Source organism: Myotis davidii, unplaced genomic scaffold (assembly GCF_000327345.1).
Source record: "Myotis davidii unplaced genomic scaffold, ASM32734v1 scaffold198, whole genome shotgun sequence".
NCBI classification, from domain to species: Eukaryota; Metazoa; Chordata; class Mammalia; order Chiroptera; family Vespertilionidae; genus Myotis; species Myotis davidii.
The window spans coordinates 825,623-836,890 of record NW_006291485.1 but is presented as its reverse complement, the minus strand read 5'-3'; the positions used below and the strand labels follow the sequence as shown (position 1 = coordinate 836,890).

Genomic DNA, 11,268 nt, shown 5'->3' with positions numbered 1-11,268 from the left:
TTCCCCCCCCCCCCACCATCTCGGCCCCATTCGGGTCCGGCGGGAGAGTCTGGACCAAGGGGACTAGGTGGGGGCATTCTGCTACCCCGACCCCCATTAAAAGTTCCTTCGCAGACAGCAGAATCGGAACCCGCCGCGACCTTGACCTGAGGTAGCGGGCGCAGGGAAGGGGTATTTACAAAGGGGCGGCGCCCAGCCAGACCTCAGGATTCGACATGTGAGACTGGGGACCTAGAACGTGGGGTAGTAGAGGAATGGGTCTTTATCCCAGGTTTTTTAATGAACCTTTCAAACATACGGAAACGCTGGACGAATGGATCGCCTGTGCGCCTGCACCTATGACTGTTAAAATTTACATTCTCTAGGCGCAGTTTATCTATCCCTGGTGAGCCACTAGGCATGAGCTGCCAGTGCATGCATGACACTCGCTGTTAAATGCTTCCCCATGGTCTCCTGCACGCCCACAGTTCATCTTTACATGTACGGAAGTTATCAGGCATCCCAGAGTGTCATTGACCACTGGGCAGAACTCACGTCTCTGCTGGCCTTCTGGAACCAGCACCCTGCAAAGTGATATTTGCATTTAGTTGTACCTTTGCTGCCTTTACCAAATCCCCCTCCTCTGGAACAGGTTGAATAGTGTCCTTCCCACATTCATGTCCATTGAACCTGCGGATGTGGCCTCATTTAGAAATAGGGTCTTTGTAGATGTAATCAAGTTAAAATGAGGTCGTCCTGGAGTGAGGTGGCTCTAATGCAATGACAGGTGTCTTTATAAGAAGAGGAAAATTTGGACAACAACACAAAAGGAATATGGCCTGACGTCAGTGCGAGAAACGCCAGGGGTGTCCCAGCTTTTGACGAGTGCACACCATTTGGCTTCAGACTGGTGTTTGCTCAGGCTGTGCATTTGGGGCAGGAAGCACAGGGACCTGCTGTATCTCCTCCGTTGCTTCGAATCAGGAGGCCGGGGTGCCATTGTGGCCCAATACTCATACTGGAAACTGTGATCGCTTAGTGTACTGGGGAGAATGGTGTCCCCCAAAATTCATGCCCACTGGAACCTCAGAATGTGAATTTATTTGGAAATAGAGTCTTTGCCTATGTTACCAGGTTGAGATGGGGTCATACTATATTAGGAACCCTAGATCTCATATGACTGGTGTCCTTATAGAAAGAGGGAAACTTGGATGGAGATATGCAGGGAGAAGTCCATGTGAAGATGGAGGCAATCACTGGTCTGATGTGTCTGCAAATCAAGGATTGCTGGCCACCACCATGGGAAGCTGGAGTAGACGAGGATGGCCCTCTCTGGATTCTTCAGTCGGAGCTCGGCCTGGTCAGCACCTCGACGTTGGACGCCTGGCTTCCAGAATTAGAGAGGATACATCCCTGTTGTTTTAAGCTGTCCAGTCTGTGGTGCTCTGTTATGCGGTCCCAGGAAACTAACACCTTGGTTAAGGTTACATTTCTCCCTGGCAAAGTTACCATGTGTTTCCTTTATCTGTCTGTATATATATAAAAGGCTAAGTGACCTGCCGTCTGTCCGTCCGTCCGACCAACTGGTACATATGACCCGCACTGGCGATTTAAAAATAAATGTTGACTCAGCATGCGCAATGCATATAAAGCTCTCACTGGTGCCGATCACAGGTGACGCCAGAGTGTATCTGAAGACCAACTATTGGCACAACATACCTCTGAAGCTGAAAGAAAGCGGCAGCGGCGACAGAATATGGCTTATTTATTAATCAATTTATATATCATTTTCATATACATTTTACTAATTTTCTTTCATCTCTGACACTTCTATTATAAAGGGCAAATAGCGATATTAAAATAGTTTGCTTTTTAATTTATAATACTATATTATATATACTATTTTGACATGTACATTTTTTAAAAATATATTTTATTGATTTTTACAGAGAGGAAGGGAGAGGGATAGAGAGTTAGAAACATCGATGAGAGAGAAACATCGATCAGCTGCCTCCTGCACACCTCCTACTGGGGATGTGCCCACAACCAAGGTACATGCCCTTGACCAGAATCGAACCAGGGACCCTTGAGTCCGAAGGCTGATGCTCTATCCACTGAGCCAAACCGGTTAGGGCGACATGTAAATTTTGCAGTAATGTAATTCCCACATGAATCTTCTAATTAATTTCCTTTCAATGTGCAGGAATCCGTGCACTGGGCCACTATTAATTAATAAGTATCTGTGGGGATGTACTTTTTTCCTTGGTCAGACTTTAAAATTGAGGGACAACATACATATAGCACAGTGTGTAAGCAAGTCTCAGGTGCTTGGAGCCCACACTGAGCTAGACAGCTGCCTGGTGCCCTCCTTGCTGGCACCCCCCACAGCACTCCCATTATCCCAGCTTCTATCACCATAGTTTACCTTAAAAATTGAGGTAAAATTCACATAACAAATTTAATTATTAATCATCCTAAAGTGTACAATTCTGTGGCATTTAATATATTCACAGGGTTATGCAACCATCACCACTATCTAGTTCCAGAACATTCCATCACCCCAATAGGAAGCCCTGTCTCCATGAACAGTCACCCCATCATTCGCCCCTTCCAGCTCCTGGCAACCGCAGACCTACTCTCTCTCTGTGGATTTGCCTTTTCTGGCATTTCATGCCAATGGGATCTTGTGATGCTGCCACGCCGCTCTCCAATTGTACCAGTTACCCTACAGCAGCCTAGAATTTGGAGGGATGGTTAAGGCCATCGTCTGTTGCCCATGCCCCCACCCTTGGCAGCAGTAGAAGCTGACTGGGAACTCTGCTGGTTGTTTCCACTTCCTCTGTCCCTCAGCATTTTCTCTTGGAGATCCTGAATTACCTTTCCATGGAAATGGTGCTCTAGGCAGGACCACGCTTTTCTGTAATGGATCACAGATAGTCAGTGCTTTGGGCTTCATAGGCCAGACGGTCTCCATCCTGTCTGCTTGCAGGCCCTGTGCTGGGCTCTGGGACACAAAGTGGGCAAGATGACCACCATCCCGGTCCTCCTGGGCTTGTGTTGTAGTGGAACAGAAAAAGAGATTGAACAGATAGTTTACAGCGGGGCCTTGACTTATGAGTGTCCCGACTAACAAGTTTTTTGAGATACGAGCTGTCTCTCGGCCGATTTTTTGCTTTGAGTTGCGAGCTAAAATTCGGGTTACGAGCCAGCTTCAGATACCCCACCGCTAGTTGGCGCAGTGAATGTCACAGTGAACTCCACAACATCAGTCCAGCATCACATGTCTCACTCGTTCACTTTTTGATTTGACATACGAGTAATTTGAGTTATGAGCTCCGTCACGGAACGAATTAAACTCGTAAGTCAAGGCCCCACTGTATTTATTTATTTGTTTTAAATACTAGAGGCCCGATGCACAAAATTCGTGCAAGAGTAGTCCTTCCTTCCCCCTGGCTGCTGGTACTGGCTTCCAACTGGCACCTGGGAGGGCTTCCCTCCAGCCCTGGCTTCTTCTAAATTCGTGCAAGAATAGGCCTTCCTTCCCCCTGGCTGCTGGTACCGGCTTCCAGCTGGCACCTGGGAGGGCTTCCCTCCAGCTCTGGCTTCTTCTGGAAGGACGTCTGGAATGACATCTGGTCTAATTAGCATATTACCCTTCTATTATTATGGATATTTTTATTGACTTCAGAGAGGAAGAGAGAGGGAGAAAGAGACAGAAACATCAATGACGAGAGAATCACTTATTGGCCTCCTCCTGTACACCCCCCATTCTGGATCGAGCCTGCAACTCAGGCATATGCCCTTGACTGGAATCAAGCCCAGGATCTTTCAGTCCACAGGCCATCGCTCTATCCACTGAGCCAAACCAGCTAGGGCTGAACAGATAGTTTAATGAGCTTGGAGGAATCAACCAGATTCTGTGGAACAAATTATGTAGAGCCAGGGAGGCCGGCTCTGAGGAGGTGAGGCCGAGTCTGGGGATCGGGAGGAATCAGTATGAAAATAGATGGGAGGGAACAGCAGGTGCAAAGACCCTGAGGCTGGAGGTTGTCAAGGACAGAAGGAAGGACTGGAATCCAGCAGGTGCAGGAGAGGAGGCGGAGAGCTCATCTGTCAGCCCGAGCTGGGCTCCTCCGCTGGTTCTACGGGCTCCACCAGTTCACCCCGTTATTTCTTCCCTTAGTACATGGGCTGCATCGAGGTGCTACGCTCCATGCGATCCCTGGACTTCAATACTCGCACCCAGGTCACCAGGTGAGCCTTCCAGACGGCTGCCACTTCCATGCCCTGTCCCTTCCTCTTCTCCCCAGGTACCCCAGCACCCCTGCCTCTCATCCCCTCCCTCCTCTGAGCCTTCCTCATCTCAGGGTCCACTGCACCCCTTTTTTCAGCCCATTACCCTCTGACCCCCACCGTTCTCTGAGCTCCTGCCCCTCCCCAGATCCCTCTCCCCAAGATCTCTAAGCTCCCTTCCCGTCCCCCACAGGGAGGCCATCAACCGACTCCATGAGGCTGTGCCTGGAGTCCGGGGCTCCTGGAAGAGGAAGGTTGGTGAGGGGCTTATGGTCTCTGAGTGGGGCTGGAGGGGACATCTCCTTCCCCATTCCCTGCCCAGCTGGAGCCCCTCTGCAGCCCCCACCGAGAGCCTGGGCCCCCCACCCTGTAGCCCTGTCCTGCCCGCTCTGTGACCCTGTGTTGCCCCTCCAAACCCCCCACCCTACAGCCCTCTACTCCCTCAGGTTCCCCACCCTGTGGCCCTTTGCCCCCTCAGGCCCCCAACAAGGCGCTGGCCTCCATCCTGGGCAAGAGCAACCTGCGCTTCGCTGGCATGAGCATTGCCGTCAGCATCTCGACTGATGGCCTCAACCTCTCTGTGCCTGCCACACGCCAGGTGAGGGCCATGTGGCCTGTCCTCAGCCCCAGAAGGGCAGGCTCCGTGGATTCCCATGAGTGGAAGCCCGGAGGGATGGTGGGTGCAGGGCTTCATGTGACACGTTCACCTGGAGGTGAGCGGAGGCCCCACCCTGGAGCCCAGGAGGGATGCAGCCGCTGCCCTCACAGAGCCCCACAGCTGTCACCACTGGGGGTGCTCCTGGCATCTAGTGTGTACCTGTGTGTGTCTGTGTGTCTGTATGTGCCAGTCCCCTCCCTGTGGCCCTGGTCTAGTGCCCGCCCGAGCCTCAGGTCCCTGACCTCAGGACGGCCTGTGACCGCATGTATCTCTCTGGCAGATCATCGCCAACCACCACATGCAGTCCATTTCCTTTGCGTCAGGTGGCGACACGGTAAGGGGCTGGGTGGGTGGCCTTGGCCACCTCTGTCCCCTGCATTGCTGGAGGTGGGCAGCCAGGAATCCTGGTTATTGGGCCCAGGCAGGTCCAGCCGGCCCCTCTCACCCCTCTCCTCTCTCCCCAGGACATGACAGATTATGTGGCCTATGTCGCCAAGGACCCCATCAACCAGAGAGGTGAGGTCCAGTGGTTGTGGTGGTGGTGGGGCCCCGGTGTAGACCGAGTCAGCTGCCAGGCCACACTGATGCTGTCACAAACGACCCCCCCAGCCTGCCACATCCTGGAGTGCTGCGAGGGCCTCGCCCAGAGCGTCATCAGCACTGTGGGCCAAGCCTTCGAGCTGCGCTTCAAACAGTACCTGCACAGCTCCCCCAAGGTGGTCGTCCCCCCTGAAAGGTACCAGCCCCCACCTGCTCCTCCTGGGCTTGGGTCTACTCTGCCCCCCCCACCCCGTGCTCCCTGCAAGCTCATCACAGGGTCCCCATTCCCTTGGCTGTAAAACCCAGATAAAAGCAGCCCCCACTCCCTGGGCTGAGGTGAGGATTCAGGAGCCAGTCAGCGCTGCCGTCACTATTGTCGTTAGTGCAGACAGGGGCAGTCAACGCTTCTGCAAAGGCCCAGACAGTCAATATTTTCAGCGTCTTGGCTGCTGTCTGTGAAAGCAGCTGTGGAGGGTAATAAAGCAATGGGTGGGCCGCGTGCCAGCAAAACGGTATTTATAAACACCCAAATCCGAATTTCATGAACTTGCACCATGCCGCCAAATATTGTTCTTTGGATGTTTTCTTAACCATTTAAACGTTGTGTGGCTCCTGGGCCGACCCCTGCCCTCAGCTACTGACATACCTATTAATTGTTAGAAATTCATTAAGCTGACACCAAGGAAGAGGAATTCACAGGGCAGCGCGAGCGAGGCCTTTCCCGGGATGCGATGGCCTCTTTGCCTTTCGTATGGGTTTGCACATCTGTCACACGTGCCTGGTGGCTTTCACCTGCCATTGCTGGGCACCTGGAGCTGCTGCCGCCTCCATGGGCGGCACAGTCCTGCTCTGCTGCCCAAACTGGAACCCGTGGTTTGTGCCTGATCGAGGGGCAGGCGGTGGTCTCCCCCGTTTTGCTGTTAGGAACCATGCTTACTTGAACGAGCGCTAGTGGGATAAATTTCTGCAGGTGCCACCACAGGGCCAGACGGTGAGGGCGTTTTAAATGCCGAGGGTGTCTCACCATCACGCACAGCAGGCATCCCGGTCCTGGGTGCAAGTCTGATGTGTCCTGGCTTCCTGGCCAGGCCAGAAGCCGATAGAAAGACGTGGAGACCACCTTTTCTGAGGACCTGCTGTAGCTGTGCCATGTCCCACTGTATAAGGGAGGGAAGAGAAAGACAGTACCCAGCAAGCATTTCCTGGGTGAAGGCTCAGCCGATGGGAGGTGTGATCAGAGTCCCCTTGGGCCTGGCTTTTTCCACCCACCCCTCAGAGCTCCAGCCCCCAGGTCTTGGCGTCCCTGTTCCTTGTGCCCTGGGTACCAGGGTTCCTGCCTGTGCTCCTGCTTGCTGTCTGTCTTCAGGCTGACCGGGCTGGAGGAGTCGGCCTGGGGGGATGAGGAGGACATGGAGCACAATTACTACAACAGCATCCCAGGGAAGGAGCCGCCCCTGGGAGGACTGGTGGACTCCAGGCTCACCTTGACACAGCCCTGTGCCCTCGGGGCCCTCGGAGCTGTCGGCCAGGTCGGTGCCTATGGACTCATGGGGGAGGGACGGGAAGCTGTCCCCACTGCCGACTCCTTGGGCCTTGTCCCTAGCTTTTCCTTCTGTTCCTGTTCTTGATCCTAGAGGAGGGTCTCTCAGGCCCCCTACCTTTCCCTCCTTACCAGACTGCACAGATCTGTTCTAGACCCTTCAGATGTATACACTGACATTGAACAAATAATTATATCAGTGATTTAACCAGGGCTGTGCAAAGGGCTTACAAGGAAGGTAACAAGAATGTACGAAAGGGAGACTGACTTGTCTGTGGTCAGGTGCACTTTCCTGAGGAAGCTGTGTTTGGGCTGGGCTCTGACGGGTGAATAGGAGTTGCCCAGGAGAGCAGTGCAGGGAAGGAGAAAATAGCATGTGCTGGGTGGCAGGAGGGTGCATGCAGACCACCTTCCGGAGGGGAGATGGCCTTATGAAGCTGTAGCAGAGGTAGGCCGTGGATGCAAAGCTGGGCCTGGTGGACTCCCGGCAGTTGGAGAGCCAAGGCTTGGGGGAAGGGTTAGAGCAGCGGTTCTCAATCCGTGGGTCGCGACCCCTTTGGGGGTCGAAAGACCCTTTCACATGGGTCGCCTAAGACCATCGGAAAACACATATATAATTACATATTGTTTTTGTGATTAGTCACTATGCTTTAATTATGTTTAGTTTGTAACAATGAAAATGCATCCTGCATATCAGATATTTACATGACGATTCATAACAGTAGCAAAATTACAGTTATGAAGTAGCAACGAAAATAATTTTATGGTTGGGGGTCCCCACAACATGAGGACCTGTATTAAAGGGGCGCGGCGTTAGGAAGGTTGAGAACCACTGGGTTAGAGGGTGTGAGCTGCGCTTCCCATCTGACATGTCCCCAGTGATTTAGGCGGGTTGGGTGGGAATGCTGGAAGAGGGGCTTGCATATTGCAGGAGGAACCCTCACTTTCTTTTTCAGGGAGCATCTCCTCCTCGAAGAGACACCCATGGCCTGCACTGGGAGCTGGGCCCCTCAGGTAGGGTAGGGTGTCCTTGGGCCATAGGAGTGGCCCGGCCCCTCCCCCACTGGGTGCCTGGGCCCCCCTTCACCGATTCTACTCTCTGCATCATTTCACTTTCACTTGCGAGACTGTATTCACTCCACAAGCTCTTGTGAGATCTGACAGCATCAGTTTCGTTTTCTTTTTTCATCGAGGTTTCTGGCTTCTTCGGAAACTGGAAAGCTCTGGCCCCCTGGGCCGCTTTCCTGCCTGGCAGATGGGGGCAGGCTGGGTGGGTGGCTGTTCCCTCTGGCTGTCCCACCAGAGTAGAGACCTCTGGTGCCCCCCACCCCTGATTGGGTATCTTTGGGGTTTTTCGCTCTTGATGGTGCTGCTCAAATGGGCATGAGGCTTCCTTCTAGGAGTGAGATGGGTGTGGGTGGGGCTCCCAGGTTGGGTCCCGTCCTGCGCTCCTCTGTGCCCTAGGGCCTCAGTGTTCCCCTGGCTCCACCAGCTGACCTCACCGTCCTGTCTATCCTCCCCAGCCCCGCCAGGGGATGGCTACGTGCAGGCAGATGCCCAGGGGCCCCGAGACTACGAGGACCACCTGTACGTCAACACACAGGGTCTGGACGCCTCAGAGCCTCTGCAGCCCGAGGACAGCCCTAAGAAGGACCTGTTTGACATGCGTATGTGGGGACAAGCCATTCTGAGGGGGACGGTCTTAGGGGGGCGGCACAGCCTCCTCCCCTGGGGACTTCTCCCCCTGGGACTTTCCAAGTTGATGTTGGTGGGGTGGGAAGTCTGTTTCCTACGGGGCTCCCTAGTCTGACAGGGAGGTGAGCCTCCCCCTCTGTGGGGCCCCAGTCTCTTGGGGTAACATAGCTGCCTCTTAATGGGGGTCCCCAGTCTGATGGAAGAGGCCTAGCTCATATAACTAGAAAGAGGCTAGTATGATGGGGGAGGCTCAGCCCCTTTTCTTTTGGGGGACTCTTCAGTCTGTTGGGGGAGGCCTAGCTCCCTACCATTGGGTCTGAGGAGGGATTTGAGTTCCATCCTCATGTGACTCTATGGTTTGAGGGAGGGTGGGAATCCCAGCCTGATGGGGAAGGCACTGTCTTCTCTCTGGGGGATCCCTAGTCCAATGAGGGTGTTCTAATCAGGTCCTGATAGTCAATGGTAGAGCTTGTTCCTTCCTTCTGCCTGGGCCTGAGGGAGGGCTCAGTCTGATGGAGGAGGCGTGTGTTCAAAATGCCCTTCTTATCTCCCCCACAGTCCCATCCTCTCCCGCAGCACTGCGGGAGGTGTGGTGCCCATGTTGGCCAGGCAGAGTGGTCCCACATTCAGGACACCTCCCTAGTTGGCCTTCCTTGGGCACCTCCCAAGCCAGCTGGAAATTTCTTTCTTCACAATGTTTGCCACCTGACAAATGGCTATTTTATTGCAATAATGACATGCGGTGGCTCTACTGAGCACCTCCGGTGAGCCAGGCACCGGACTAAGCGCAGCCCCACTGGCCCCTCACAACAATCCTCCGATGGGGAAGGAGGAGCTGGATGTGAGCTCCTTGTGGGCAGCTGTCCCCTCTGGTCACCACAGAGCCCAGCAACCCCTGTGGAGAAAGAGGTGCTTCTGGCCAGGCTCCCATTAGCACACTCAGCACACACAGCACACCCTCAGCACACACAGCACAGCACACCCTCAGCATAGCCAACACTCAGCACACACAGCACGCAGCACACACTCAGCACAGCACACACTCAGCACACAGCATACAGCACACACAGCACAGCACACCCTCAGCATAGCCAACACTCAGCACACACAGCACGCAGCACACACTCAGCACAGCACACACTCAGCACACAGCATACAGCACACACAGCACAGCACACCCTCAGCATAGCCAACACTCAGCACACACAGCACGCAGCACACACTCAGCACAGCACACACTCAGCACACAGCATACAGCACACACAGCACAGCACACCCTCAGCATAGCCAACACTCAGCACACACAGCACGCAGCACACACTCAGCACAGCACACACTCAGCACACAGCATACAGCACACACAGCACAGCACACCCTCAGCATAGCCAACACTCAGCACACACAGCACGCAGCACACACTCAGCACAGCACACACTCAGCACACAGCATACAGCACACACAGCACAGCACACCCTCAGCATAGCCAACACTCAGCACACACAGCACGCAGCACACACTCAGCACAGCACACACTCAGCACACAGCATACAGCACACACAGCACAGCACACCCTCAGCATAGCCAACACTCAGCACACACAGCACGCAGCACACACTCAGCACAGCACACACTCAGCACACAGCATACAGCACACACAGCACAGCACACCCTCAGCATAGCCAACACTCAGCACACACAGCACGCAGCACACACTCAGCACAGCACACACTCAGCACACAGCATACAGCACACACAGCACAGCACACCCTCAGCATAGCCAACACTCAGCACACACAGCACGCAGCACACACTCAGCACAGCACACACTCAGCACACAGCATACAGCACACACAGCACAGCACACCCTCAGCATAGCACACACTCAGCACACACAGCACAGCAAACACTCAGCATAGCAAACACTCAGCACACACAGCATACAGCACACACAGCACAGCACACACTCAGCACAGCACACACTCAGCACACAGGACAGCACACACTCAGCACACAGCACAGCACACACTCAGCATCGCACACACTCAGCACACACAGCATGCAGCACACACTCAGCACAGCACACACTCAGCACACAGGACAGCACACACTCAGCACACAGCACAGCACACACTCAGCATCGCACACACTCAGCACACACAGCATACAGCACTCACAGCATACAGCACACACTCAGCACACACAGCATGCAGCACACACTCAGCACAGCACACACTCAGCACACACACTGCACACACACAGAGCACACAACACACAGCGCACACTGAGTACACAGCACGCAGACCAGCACACGCTTGGCCCGCACACAGTGCATAGCCAATGACCCCCTGTGGTGGGCTCAGTGCAGGTGTGATGCACAGTAGGTGCTCCATCAATGTTACCCGGTCCCGAGGGTGGGTCCTTCCTCCTGTCCAGCCCCTTCCTTCCCAGCACGAGGCAGCTGCCCACCCCCTGCCTCCCGCACCCCGTCCTTGCCCGCAGGACCCTTCGAGGATGCGCTGAAGCTGCACGAGTGCTCCGTGGCCGCGGGCGCAGCAGCCTCCCT

At 54.3% G+C, this 11,268-nt stretch overlaps 1 protein-coding gene across 1 annotated transcript in view; it reads left to right on the top strand.

Moving 5' to 3' along the window:
* SHC2 (SHC (Src homology 2 domain containing) transforming protein 2) overlaps window positions 1-11,268 on the top strand; it is a gene marked incomplete at its 5' end in the record, with an annotated part of 16,231 nt that overhangs the window by 406 nt on the left and 4,557 nt on the right. Inside the window, 10 exons of the mRNA XM_006764837.2 lie at window positions 4,163-4,233; window positions 4,466-4,526; window positions 4,751-4,870; window positions 5,211-5,264; window positions 5,395-5,446; window positions 5,540-5,666; window positions 6,837-6,999; window positions 7,967-8,024; window positions 8,534-8,677; window positions 11,205-11,260. Of these exons, the coding sequence (XP_006764900.1) occupies window positions 4,163-4,233; window positions 4,466-4,526; window positions 4,751-4,870; window positions 5,211-5,264; window positions 5,395-5,446; window positions 5,540-5,666; window positions 6,837-6,999; window positions 7,967-8,024; window positions 8,534-8,677; window positions 11,205-11,260 (906 nt within the window). The remainder of the gene's footprint in view (window positions 1-4,162; window positions 4,234-4,465; window positions 4,527-4,750; window positions 4,871-5,210; window positions 5,265-5,394; window positions 5,447-5,539; window positions 5,667-6,836; window positions 7,000-7,966; window positions 8,025-8,533; window positions 8,678-11,204; window positions 11,261-11,268) is intronic.